The sequence below is a fragment of the Paramisgurnus dabryanus genome, chromosome 13 (genome assembly GCF_030506205.2).
Source record: "Paramisgurnus dabryanus chromosome 13, PD_genome_1.1, whole genome shotgun sequence".
In the NCBI taxonomy this organism is placed as follows: domain Eukaryota; kingdom Metazoa; phylum Chordata; class Actinopteri; order Cypriniformes; family Cobitidae; genus Paramisgurnus; species Paramisgurnus dabryanus.
Window position 1 is genome coordinate 1533906 of NC_133349.1, and position 12670 is coordinate 1546575.

The window sequence follows — 12670 nt, forward strand, 5'->3', positions numbered from 1 at the left end:
ATGATATGTTTGCTATGATACGTTGTGGCAACGTTTGCTATGATACGTTGTGACAATGTTTGTTATGTAACGTTGTTGCAACGTTTGGTATGATACGTTGTTGTAACGTTTGGTAGGTAACTTTTGGTATGATACGTTTGTTATGTAACATTGTTGCAACGTTTGCTATGATACGTTGTGGCAACGTTTGGTATGATAGGTTTTTGCAACGTTTGGTATGATACGTTGTGGCAACGTTTGTTATGTAACGTTGTGGCAACGTTTGGTATGATACGTTGTGGCAACGTTTGATATGATACGTTGTGGCAACGTTTGGTATGATACGTTGTTGTAACATTTGGTAGGTAACTTTTGGTATGATACGTTTGCTATGATACGTTGTGTCAACATTTGGTATGATACGTTGTTGCAACGTTTGGTATGATACGTTGAGGCAACGTTTCGTATGATACGTTGTGGAAACGTTTGGTATGATACGTTGTTGTAACGTTTGGTAGGTAACTTTTGGTATGATACGTTTGCTATGATACGTTGTGGCAACATTTGATATGATACATTGTGACAATGTTTGTTATGTAACGTTGTTGCAACGTTTGTTATGATACAGTATGTAACGTTGTTGCAACGTTTGTTATGTAACGTTGTGTCAACGTTTGGTATGATAGGTTGTTGCAACGTTTGGTATGATTGGTTGTTGCAACGTTTGGTATGATTGGTTGTTGCAACGTTTGGTATGATAGTTGTGGCAACGTTTGGTACGATACGTTGTGTCAACGTTTGGTATGATAGGTTGTTGCAACGTTTGGTATGATAGTTGTGGCAACGTTTGGTATGATACGTTGTTGTAACGTTTGGTAGGTAACTTTTGGTATGATACGTTTGGTATGTAACGTTGTTGCAACGTTTGTTATGTAACGTTGTGTCAACGTTTGGTATGATAGGTTGTGGCAACGTTTGGTATGATAGGTTGTTGCAACGTTTGGTATGATAGGTTTTTGCAACGTTTGGTATGATAGGTTTTTGCAACGTTTGGTATGATACGTTGTTGTAATGTTTGGTAGGTAACTTTTGGTATGATACGTTTGCTATGATACGTTGTGTCAACGTTTGGTATGATACGTTGTTGCAACGTTTGGTATGATACGTTGAGGCAACGTTTCGTATGATACGTTGTGTCAACGTTTGGTATGATACGTTGTTGTAACGTTTGGTAGGTAACTTTTGGTATGATACGTTTGCTATGATACGTTGTGGCAACATTTGATATGATACATTGTGACAATGTTTGTTATGTAACGTTGTTGCAACGTTTGTTATGATACAGTATGTAACGTTGTTGCAACGTTTGTTATGTAACGTTGTGTCAACGTTTGGTATGATAGGTTGTGTCAACGTTTGGTATGATAGGTTGTTGCAACGTTTGGTATGATAGGTTGTTGCAACGTTTGGTATGATAGGTTGTTGCAACGTTTGGTATGATTGGTTGTTGCAACGTTTGGTATGATTGGTTGTTGCAACGTTTGGTATGATACGTTGTTGTAATGTTTGGTAGGTAACTTTTGGTATGATATGTTTGCTATGATACGTTGTGGCAACGTTTGCTATGATACGTTGTGACAATGTTTGTTATGTAACGTTGTTGCAACGTTTGGTATGATACGTTGTTGTAACGTTTGGTAGGTAACTTTTGGTATGATACGTTTGTTATGTAACATTGTTGCAACGTTTGCTATGATACGTTGTGGCAACGTTTGGTATGATAGGTTTTTGCAACGTTTGGTATGATACGTTGTGGCAACGTTTGTTATGTAACGTTGTGGCAACGTTTGGTATGATACGTTGTGGCAACGTTTGATATGATACGTTGTGGCAACGTTTGGTATGATACGTTGTTGTAACGTTTGGTAGGTAACTTTTGGTATGATACGTTTGCTATGATACGTTGTGTCAACGTTTGGTATGATACGTTGTTGCAATGTTTGGTATGATACGTTGAGGCAACGTTTCGTATGATACGTTGTGGAAACGTTTGGTATGATACGTTGTTGTAACGTTTGGTAGGTAACTTTTGGTATGATACGTTTGCTATGATACGTTGTGGCAACATTTGATATGATACATTGTGACAATGTTTGTTATGTAACGTTGTTGCAACGTTTGTTATGATACAGTATGTAACGTTGTTGCAACGTTTGTTATGTAACGTTGTGTCAACGTTTGGTATGATAGGTTGTTGCAACGTTTGGTATGATTGGTTGTTGCAACGTTTGGTATGATTGGTTGTTGCAACGTTTGGTATGATAGTTGTGGCAACGTTTGGTACGATACGTTGTGTCAACGTTTGGTATGATAGGTTGTTGCAACGTTTGGTATGATAGTTGTGGCAACGTTTGGTATGATACGTTGTTGTAACGTTTGGTAGGTAACTTTTGGTATGATACGTTTGGTATGTAACGTTGTTGCAACGTTTGTTATGTAACGTTGTGTCAACGTTTGGTATGATAGGTTGTGGCAACGTTTGGTATGATAGGTTGTTGCAACGTTTGGTATGATAGGTTTTTGCAACGTTTGGTATGATAGGTTGTTGCAACGTTTGGTATGATACGTTGTTGTAATGTTTGGTAGGTAACTTTTGGTATGATATGTTTGCTATGATACGTTGTGGCAACGTTTGCTATGATACGTTGTGACAATGTTTGTTATGTAACGTTGTTGCAACGTTTGGTATGATACGTTGTTGTAACGTTTGGTATGATAGGTTTTTGCAACGTTTGGTATGATACGTTGTTGTAATGTTTGGTAGGTAACTTTTGGTATGATATGTTTGCTGATACGTTGTGGCAACGTTTGCTATGATACGTTGTGACAATGTTTGTTATGTAACGTTGTTGCAACGTTTGGTATGATACGTTGTTGTAACGTTTGGTATGATACGTTTGTTATGTAACGTTGTTGCAACGTTTGTTATGATACGTTGTTGCAACGTCTGGTATGATACGTTGTTGCAACGTTTGTTATGTAACGTTGTGTTAACGTTTGGTAGGTAACTTTTGGTATGTGTCAATGTTTGGTATAATACGTTATTGCAACGTTTGGTATGTAACGCTGTTGCAACGTTTGGTATGATACGTTGTTGCAACGTTTGTTATGTAACGTTGTGTTAACGTTGGGTAGGTAACTTTTGGTATGATACGTTTGCTATGATACGTTGTGGCAACGTTTGCTATGATACGTTGTTGTAACGTTTGGTATGCAACGTTGTTGCAACATGTCACAGTCATGTTTTTATTAACTTGATAAATGACTTAAGATATTCAAAATACCCAAGAAAGAAACGTACAATACAAAATAATTTGGTTTAATGAATGTTATCTAACAGAGTCCTCAATTATATTTTATAATCATTCATTCATATCTACTGAAATAATAACACATCATGACTCAGACTTATGTTTCATGTTTAATTTGAAACGACAAAAATATTGCAATAAACAGATGCTACTGCCAACGGCTTGACTAAAACTACAAATACATCATAACCTTTCAGAAGAAAGACTTGAGAAAAGGGTAACATTGCTCTTTCAGAACAAACACCAAATAAAACTTTACAACTGAAATCAAAAGACAATTAAACAAAGGGGAAGAAAAAAACATATTTGCTGCATCTTGAACTACAAAAATAAAAACATCTTTATATTGGATCCAAGTAAAGGAAAAGATGTAAGATTTTAACCCAAAACTGATTTTCAAAACAAAAACCTTTCATTTTCTTGATTGTTGCTTTAAACTTCTGAAAATCTAAATCCAAGAAACAAACAGACGCGGGGCTGTGCTGCATGATCAGATCAGTAAACACACAAAGAGAGAAGCTGCACATGATTCGGTATTTAAAAACAGATGTTATTCAGATTTACTAACGGCCTCCAGACTTTCGTCCGGCCCACGACCTGGAGCGTGAACGCGAGCGAGAGGCGGAGCGGGAGGGGGAGCGCCCGCGGGTTTCTTCCTCACGTGGGCCGGCAGACGAGTGCTGGTTTTCCGCAGGGGCGCTGGGGCTTCTGGATCGAGAACGTGACTTGCGGCTCTTGGACTTGTACTTGGAATCCTGGGAAGGTGAATGTGAGGGAGAGCGATGGTGCCGATGGCTGCGTTCACGTGACCTGTGTCCGATTCAAACAAACTGTCACAATTACAGTTTGCTTCATTTCCCCTTCAATGTGGAAAATTAGCTACATAGAGGCACTTGAATATCTGTAATGTTTTGAAGAAATGTCGAACAAAAGCAAGATGGAAAATAGAAACTGTTTTGTGACTGACACGTGCTAACTATACCTGTCATTATCTCGACTTCTGCTCCTGCGACGTCTGCCAGACCGAGAGCTGTTCAAAAACACAGGGCACTGATAAGCAAGTCTGTTTTAATGTATAATACAATTCTTTTAATCTGAGGTACAAGTTACATGAATTCATTTAGAAAATGCTTCGCGACTTTAGCAATCCTCACAGGTCTATGGTTTGAATAAATGACTCAATGTTTAGTCAGGCATTTCTTCTGAAGTAAGAAGTAATTTTAAGATGACTAAATGTAGATATAGTTTTGGACTTACTCTCGAGGGCTTCTCGATCTGCACGCACGCCGTTCATAGGACGCACTGCGAGATCTGCTTTTGCCGTAACTGCGACTGCGAGAGCGTCTGCGGCGGCTGTCTCGGTCGTAGTCATCGTATCGCGAGTCGCCGCGAGGAGAATGCCGCTCTTTCGATTTCATCTGACCCGGAGCTGTGGGAATTACAATCATTTAGATTTCATATAAAGGATTCAAACACAAGATCATTCGTGTTCAGCATCAGGAAGTGACATCATACTCTTTCTGTCTCCTTGAGCGAACTGTATCTCGATCTGACGTCCACAGACCCACTTTCTGTCCAGATTATGCAGGGCATCTTCTGCATCTCGCACATCCTCGAACCTGCTGGAGCTGTTAAGGTTTCGCTTTTCTTTTAAACTATTCGTATTAACCAAAAATAAATCTCCGATCGGAATACAAACAGATATGACAGCAACGGAAAGGTTGGTTATAAAGAAAAAGATCACAAACATCTGAGGTTATTATAACTTAATGATCGGCGAAAGGAGAAAATGCTTGAAGAAATGATGGGATAGTTTCCAAAGTAATTCACAAGACTCCAAAAACAAACACATCTATAGGTTTCAGTTATGGATTGGAAAGCCGCCTTTGATTATGTAAAGAAATCATGTGCTCTTGTAATGGTAGGATACAACATTAAAACTTGTTACCTTTAACATGCTTGACCTTGAGCTTGACCTTTATTGTCTTTAACCGCCTCCGAGAAGGACTTGGGGATGTTCTTTGCCCAATAACCTTTAGTCTTTTCCTCTCTTTGGTCAGACCGAGGCCTTGACTCCAATTTTGGTCCCCTTTGAATCTTCAAGCTTTAACTTTCTCTTTATTCTTTCTTTCTCCTTTTCACTTTGTCTTGAATCTACTCTACATCGGCCCTTTCAAATATTCTTTGTAGCGAGGGTCTCCAGAACTGTATGTCTTTACATTTTCTGAGACAACAACAGAGGAAATATATCGGTTAGGAGACAACGGCCACAATTGGAACCACACATCTGATATTCACGGCCACGTCCTGGGCGACCGTTTACTCGCCATCATGTAGTTTCAATCCTGTGCCGAACCTTCACAATACAATGAAAGTGAATGGAGAGACTGCTGCTGCTACAGTCCCGGTCTCCATTTACTTTAACTGCATGGAAAAACATCAATATAATATCTTTACATTTCAAGTTAGATTAACATAACAAAAATCTTTACCTTTAGGTCAATATAGTGCAATTAATGTGTTGTTTTTTAATCATATCTGCTTTTTTTACACAGGTTTGGGACTACATGAACAGCGCTAAACTAGTATTACTATAAACTTCTCTTTACACAAAGGATATTGTACGTATGCAAATCCTCTTGGTCGTCGTGAATAGAAGTCAACAGGAACGTAGACATCTACTATAGGTCCATAACGACCAAACTCACGACGTAAATCCTCTGGCCTAAAGCATCATGAAATGACAGTATGTTTATTTGAGACCTCCTCTCTCTGATCTGATCTCTGATGTTGGTTTTTAAAGGGGCATATCATGAAAATCTGACTTTTTCCATGTTTAAGTGCTATTATTGGGTCCCCAGTGCTTCTATCAACCTAGAAAATGTGAAAAAAATCAACCAAGTAACTTAGCTTTGCTAAACCATTCTTTACATACGCGAAAAACTTTCATAGAAATTTACTGTCCCTTAGGGCGCACTCACATTATCCAAACCAAACCGCGCTCGGGCGCGTTTGACCCCCAAAGCCTGGTTTGTTTGACTAGTGTGATCGCTTCGTTCCGCGCCCGGGCGCGGATTGTTTAATCGCGCCACGGCCGGGTTGCAGAGGTGGGCCGGAGCGCAGTTCACTTGGGCTCAGGCGCGGAAGGCTGTGGTGTGAGCGCAATCGCGCCTGAGCGCGATTCAAAAGGTGAAGACGTCAGTTGCGCGACCACTCACCTTCATCTGCATCCGTAAAAACCTTTTGATGCGCGCAGCGGGGTTACGTGAATGTCCGAGCTGCGCACGTGACAGATCAACTAAGCAATATGATGACATGTGAGAGGGCTGTCTGTAATCGCGCACCAAACGACTCCGGATAAAAAAAACACAGACTTATCATTACGGTGGGTTCCAGTGTTAAGAGAGCGCTTTACTTCCTGCTTTTTCAAAACAATCGCATCTTAATGACGAAAGCGCGCCCGGACTCGGATCGATAAGAAGTACAGTGTGAGTGCGTGCACCTGGGGGAGTAGGGAGGGGTGGCAATCGCGCCCAGGCATGGTTTGGTTTGGTTGGGATAATGTGAGTGCGCCCTTAATCCAAACACGACACTGTCATTTAGTGCAGAAATCAGCTCATTTTCATTGTCATTTCATTCTTTTTTACAAAGTGCTATAATAAATTATCTATGGGGTATTTTGAGCTAAAACTTCACATATGTACTCTGGGGACACCAAAGTTTTATTTGACATCTTAAAAAAGTGAAATGTCCCCTTTAAACTCATCACAACAACAATCCTTCAACATTAAACCAGAGACAGTAGCATTGGTCCTAACTTTAATTTAAATTCTGTCAGCTGGATTGTTGGGTTCAAGGCTTAACATACTGTGAAATCATTTTAATGCATATGGATCAAAATACACCCAGAAGTTAAACTGCTGTGGAAAGATAAATCACTGTTTACCAGCGAGTAAATGAAACACAATAAAAACATCATCACAAACTAATAATATAGAGCAGACAGGACATCTGTTATTAAACAAAAAAATCATATTAGTAGATTATAATCAGATTTATGCGGGGCCCGCATTTTTTAAATACGCCGCACTTTCGCAATTTTTCATAGCAAAAAGTTGTGTTTATCTTTGGAGAAAGTTAAAAAATGTTGCATTTACTTCACACATGCGCAGCCATGTCCCCATGCGATTATTAGGGCTGGGTATCGATTAGGGATGCACCGATACCACTTTTTTGGAATAAGAGTGCGAGTATGAGTACTTGCATTTCAGTACTTGCCGATACAGATACCGAGTACTGGAAAAAAACATGATTTAAATTTACAGGTAACAGCTTTGGTCATATCATTTAACAAAAAAACAAAGGACTAGTTTTCCAGTTTGTTGTAAACTCTGCCTCTTTGGACAACACAAGAGGCATTAACCCCTTACACGCCGCTCAAACATTTCTCAAACCGTGGTATCGATTACAGGTATCGGGGGACTTTTAACGAGTATTTTAGAAAATGTGGTATCGAGGCCAATACCCGATACCAGTATCAGTGCATCCCTAGTATCGATTGAGATGTTCCAGATCGATTCGATTTCGATTCACAAGCTATCAAATCGATTCGATTTCCATTCTCGATTCAATTCCGATTCTCGGCCCAATTTTTATACTCGTTTTTCGATTCAACTCAATGAATATAGATTTTATAGAATATTATATTATATTAGAATATATTAGAATAACGAATGAATGAATGACAGGCTCGCTTCTCATTCCTTGGTAACATCGCGCAAGGAAAAAAAGAGGGTGACATCTAGTGGAGAAGAATAGTAATTAGATTAACATTAATCTTACGTTCAATGTTTGTGGAAATAAATATGGGGGGAAAAAATCAATTCGTGGGCTTCAAGAATCGATTTTGAATCGGCCATGTAAAAAAAAAAAAACGATTAATCGAAAAATAAATGTTTTGCCCAGCCCTAGTAATTATGTGACGTGAACATAAGTGAAAAGCTGCAAACAGATTTTGAAAGTTCCCGCAATTTTGGAAATTCCCCCAATTTCTTTGCATAAAAACCCTGCATATTACATAACATTTTTTAAGAAATATGCTGCAAGATCAAGGATTTTTGCCTCCAACAATCACAAATAACTATTTTTTTGTTTTGATGAACACGAATGAAGATATTTTGAGGAATGTTTGTAATCAAACCAATCATGAGCCCTATTCACTTACATCGTAGGAAAAAAAGAATACTATGAAAGTGAATGGGGCTCATAAACGATTTCATTCCTCCAAATATCTTCTTCATTTGTGTACATCAAAACAAAGTAATTTATACAGGTTTGTAACAACATGAGAGTGAGTGAATGATGACAGAATTTTCATGTTTGGGTAAATTATCCCTTTAACATCAACATATGATTCTAATTTAAAAGATACCTAATAAATACGTGTTCTGGTGTTTACGAACATTTATATTATTATATATGGCATAGGTGTGTGTGTGTGTGTATATATATGTATGTATATATATATATATGTATATATATATATATATTAGCAGGATATGTCCAACCATGCAAATGAGTGATGTATGACTTTATAATGACATTATCACAGTAAACATCAGGTTAATGTCGTGTTTACATTCCTTATCCCCTTAGCTTCGGCGATTAGCATAAATCTGCTGGAAGAAATCACACAGTCTCAGTTGATTGGTTTAACTTCACACGACTGATTTAACGTGATACACGTGGATACGTAGTATAGTTTTACCTCAAATAAGGTAAATATATCTTTAATCTGAATCTCTAACAAGTATTTCCAATTCGCGATGTGTGCTTTAATGTGCCTTGCGCGCGCGCGATTTTTTGTGATGTGACGCTTGTTACGCGCGCGCTGTGTGTTTGAAGAAAACGCTGACCTGCTCTCGTCTGAGATGTTTCTGATGAACAGTGAGGTGTTTGGAGGTCTCATGTATCTCGCCATCACTAAACCTAGAGATCTGATGCTCCTCAGACACTCGGCGAGTAAAGGCCGCGCTCCAGCTCGATCGGCGCGCGTCTTCTTCGTGTGTAGTGTTAATGACGGTTGACAAGCCAACTTAGTGTGAACTACCGCCACCGACTGGACTGGAGTGTGGAGCGTAAGAAAGAAAGAAAGAGTAGTTTATATATTCTACTTTAGTTTTCAGTCTTTTATTTATCTATTATATGTTTTGCAAAGCAAGTTTACATGCTCAACTGCCGAAGCCCAGAAACGCAACGTAAAAAGACGAGGAAGAAAGAAATTCCTAAAGGTCCTTCCTTCCTAAGTTTTGGAACATTTTTCAGCAAGGAAATATTCTTGTATTTACTTAGAGAAACAAGGTTTGTATCTATAATCTATTCCATAGATTATACATGTTGTGCATGTGAAATGTGCATGCGTGAACAATTCACAAGACATTTACTGTTACAAGCTTTCATCCATAAACATTTGACACGAATCAAAATATGTAAGCAAGTTTGTCTTGAAGTTTGAACAAATGCCATATGACGCATTTGTAACCTCCATTAAATAATCACATAGACAAGAATACGTTCTAGTGGTGACACCTGGTGGACGAAGTTGGTATCACATGCTAATTGTTAGGTAGCTATGGGCTGACATTTAAATCAGTTATCTTAAAATAAATTTAATTTAATTACAAAATACAGTAATTTTTTTTAAAGAGAAAAGAAATCTTAGGACTGGGACTAACAGTTAGTTTATTCTCAGGAAGGAAGAACTTACAGAAGCGCCACCTACCGAACTGGATGATATAACGGCGGCTGCAGTTTCAGGTCCGCAGTTCTAGGACTCTTGTGGTTTAGTTTGTAGTAATGTTTGTACATAGTATCAAGATATTAATCTCAGAAAGATTTTTTAGTGAATGTGATTTTTTTATTCAAAATGCATTAGAGGTTTAAACGAGACAAATTTACCAGCGCATGTGGCGGCATGGTAGTGACATCACCTCGATATTTTACAAATCTAAATAATTCAGAACTGATTTGTGTTATAAATATAAGATTTAGTATTTATATGCCAATAGAAGATATTTTATTATTATTTTTAATCATTTGTTATGTGAATGGATATTAAACCTTTACACTGAAAGACATACTTTAATGAAAACAAAGGAGGGGGCTTGAATTTTTTTGGTCAACCTTTTTTGACTTTTTATGCTAAATTTCAAGAAACTCTTAAGATATATTTGTGACCCTGTCTGTGAAATCCACACTAATCTAATGATGAGATTTGGAGCATCAAAGTTTTGACTTTGATTTCAATTTTTTACATCTTTCTCAGTCAATATAAATAAATCAAGATTATATTTTCACAGCATGTTTTTTATGTTAGATGATTTATTGTGGTAATATTTTGATTAATATCAAACAGTGAATGACACAATCTTTTGATAAACCAGAACTTTATTTAAATAGCCAATGAAATCATTATGAAACTGTTGTCATCCGTCCGCTTGACACCTTAAATCTTTTTACTCTTTCTGATCATTGTGGTTCCACTTACTGTCAGCGTCTGTAAACACACAGAATAAAAGAAAACGGTTTTACACATTCATATTTCTGAGATGTATACCCTCAGTCGGAGTCTGGATGAGGCTTGTGTATAAAGAATACTGGGGCTAGTTGTCACACATTTACACATAATAATAGGAGTGAATATATCTGGGTTGGTTTAAAGTCAGCCACTAAAAGCTATTAAGGACTTTATTCTAAAGTTGTTACCTAATAGATAAAGATTATTTACAAAATCATTGCTAGATAAAACAGACGTGTGTAGACTCAAAAACATATAGTTGCCTCGTGACAACTTGCCAAAGTGACAACTAGCCCCATGACATGGCCAGTTAGTTGGTCTATCTGGTTGTTATGTGAAATGAAGCATTCAGCACAAACCTCGATCATCTCTCCTCCCTTGATCTCCTGGATGTGAGAGAATCGATCTGTGCTACAGACCAACTTTCCACCATCCAATCTGACAATGCACTGAACCAGAAAGAAAGAAACATGAGTCTTGTGCTAGAGACAGACAGACACCAGACATACAGACAGACTTGTCCTAAAGTTTACCACATGGAAAGCAAATACCATTGTTGCACCATTAAATGCAATTAAAAAATTATTCAAGCCCACTACCTCTTTTATTATTTTGAAATAATAATGTCTTTCGATGTAAATCATGATTAACATTCACAGGGCTGTGTGCATAATATTAATTGTTTGACATTTAAGGTCAGTTTTTAAAATAAAATACTGTGTGGAGTTCATTCATCTTCAGCAGTAGCTTGAAATAAGATGAAACTGAGCAGAGACTGATGAGATGTTTCTTCACAAGATTATATGAACATGATTGTGCTCAATTACTGAAATCAATTTCATTGGCTGTAAATGTTAAATTCACGAGAGGGCAATTTGATAAAATAAGATTCATGTCACGATGGGAAGCAAATATGAACCTAATAGATTAGATTTTAAACTGAATGAAAACCAGGAGATACGTTTTACCTTGAAAATGCAATTGATCATAAAAATTGTATACGATTAGATCATCCCTTGAAAATAAACTTCTGTATTTTACATCAACATCTCAGAAACAAATTCATTTCACCTTCAGCTTCTTGCCGTCCATGGTGTTGATTTCAGCTTCTTTGCCGACGGTAAAGGTGTTAGTGACGGATTTTCCAGGGGTCTTGGATGTGATTATGAAGTCGTTGCCATTTTGTTGGATTTCTGTCACGGGTTTGACCTCTTTAGCCAGCTTAATGACATCTTCTGGTAGTGCTGTGAGATCAAAAACACGAGAGACCTTCAATCATGACTTACATAAACAAATAAAACAATACATAACTTGTTAAAGTGTTGTTGGTGTTAAAGAGCTGAGCTATGAACATGATAACTTACAGATGGCTCTGAGAAACTCCTCATAATTCTCCTGTTCATACACCTGCCATATTCCATTGAAGGCCATATCTGCTGTGATCCACCTGTTGGGCAGGAGCCTTGGACAGCTTTGAGAAGCTAAATGCAAAGTGACGATGCTTTCCGTACACCCCTGTACTTATGTAAGTGAGATGGTGCTCTGAGATTAATGTTTGACTTGTTCCTTCTGTTTGAACAACCCAGAGTTCACTAACATCACTTGTGGGGTCATGCTGGAAACTGATGGAGGTGTCAGCTCTCAGAAGAGCCTCAAATCTTAACTTGCATCTATTAAATCTTATGACCAAATATTCAGGAGATGAGTGACCAAATGTAAAAATGTGAGAAATCAGTTATTTCAA

General features: G+C 37.9%; 2 protein-coding genes across 7 annotated transcripts; both read right to left on the bottom strand.

The window, feature by feature from the left end:
- Positions 1 to 3447: 3447 nt before the first annotated feature.
- Positions 3448 to 9443, bottom strand: srsf10a (serine and arginine rich splicing factor 10a). 6 transcript variants are annotated; one of them, XM_065299014.2, is made up of 6 exons: positions 9266 to 9443; positions 5971 to 6075; positions 4866 to 4969; positions 4608 to 4779; positions 4333 to 4380; positions 3448 to 4160 (listed from the first exon to the last, which is right to left on the bottom strand). In XM_065299014.2, the coding sequence occupies exons 1-6, from the start codon at positions 9328 to 9330 to the stop codon at positions 3914 to 3916; spliced, it is 741 nt and encodes a 246-aa protein (XP_065155086.1). In that variant the 5' UTR covers positions 9331 to 9443; the 3' UTR covers positions 3448 to 3913. The 6 variants fall into 6 exon arrangements, with proteins under 6 accessions (XP_065155086.1, XP_073667624.1, XP_073667620.1 ...); XM_073811523.1 differs by having other exon boundaries at positions 3448 to 4180; positions 9266 to 9440; XM_073811519.1 differs by having other exon boundaries at positions 3448 to 4166; positions 9266 to 9436.
- A 1335-nt stretch (positions 9444 to 10778) lies between these two features.
- fabp10a (fatty acid binding protein 10a, liver basic) lies at positions 10779 to 12450 on the bottom strand. The gene is made up of 4 exons (XM_065299016.1): positions 12291 to 12450; positions 11998 to 12170; positions 11286 to 11375; positions 10779 to 10905 (listed from the first exon to the last, which is right to left on the bottom strand). The coding sequence occupies exons 1-4, from the start codon at positions 12355 to 12357 to the stop codon at positions 10855 to 10857; spliced, it is 381 nt and encodes a 126-aa protein (XP_065155088.1). The 5' UTR covers positions 12358 to 12450; the 3' UTR covers positions 10779 to 10854.
- Between the last annotated feature and the right edge of the window lie 220 nt (positions 12451 to 12670).

Excerpts from the sequence above, each read along its gene's own strand:
- srsf10a (XM_073811523.1), bottom strand. The coding sequence starts at position 9,330 with ATGGCGAGATACATGAGACCTCCAAACACCTCACTGTTCATCAGAAAC. Across the intron at positions 4,970-5,970 it reads AGAGGATTTGCATACGTACA|GTTCGAGGATGTGCGAGATG; the intron begins ATATCCTTTGTG and ends CAGCTCCAGCAG. Across the intron at positions 4,381-4,607 it reads AGATCGAGAAGCCCTCGAGA|CTCTCGGTCTGGCAGACGTC; the intron begins GTAAGTCCAAAA and ends GTTTTTGAACAG.
- fabp10a (XM_065299016.1), bottom strand. The coding sequence starts at position 12,357 with ATGGCCTTCAATGGAATATGGCAGGTGTATGAACAGGAGAATTATGAG. Across the intron at positions 11,376-11,997 it reads TGGACGGCAAGAAGCTGAAG|TGCATTGTCAGATTGGATGG; the intron begins GTGAAATGAATT and ends TTTCTGGTTCAG. Across the intron at positions 10,906-11,285 it reads AGGGAGGAGAGATGATCGAG|ACGCTGACAGTAAGTGGAAC; the intron begins GTTTGTGCTGAA and ends GTGTGTTTACAG.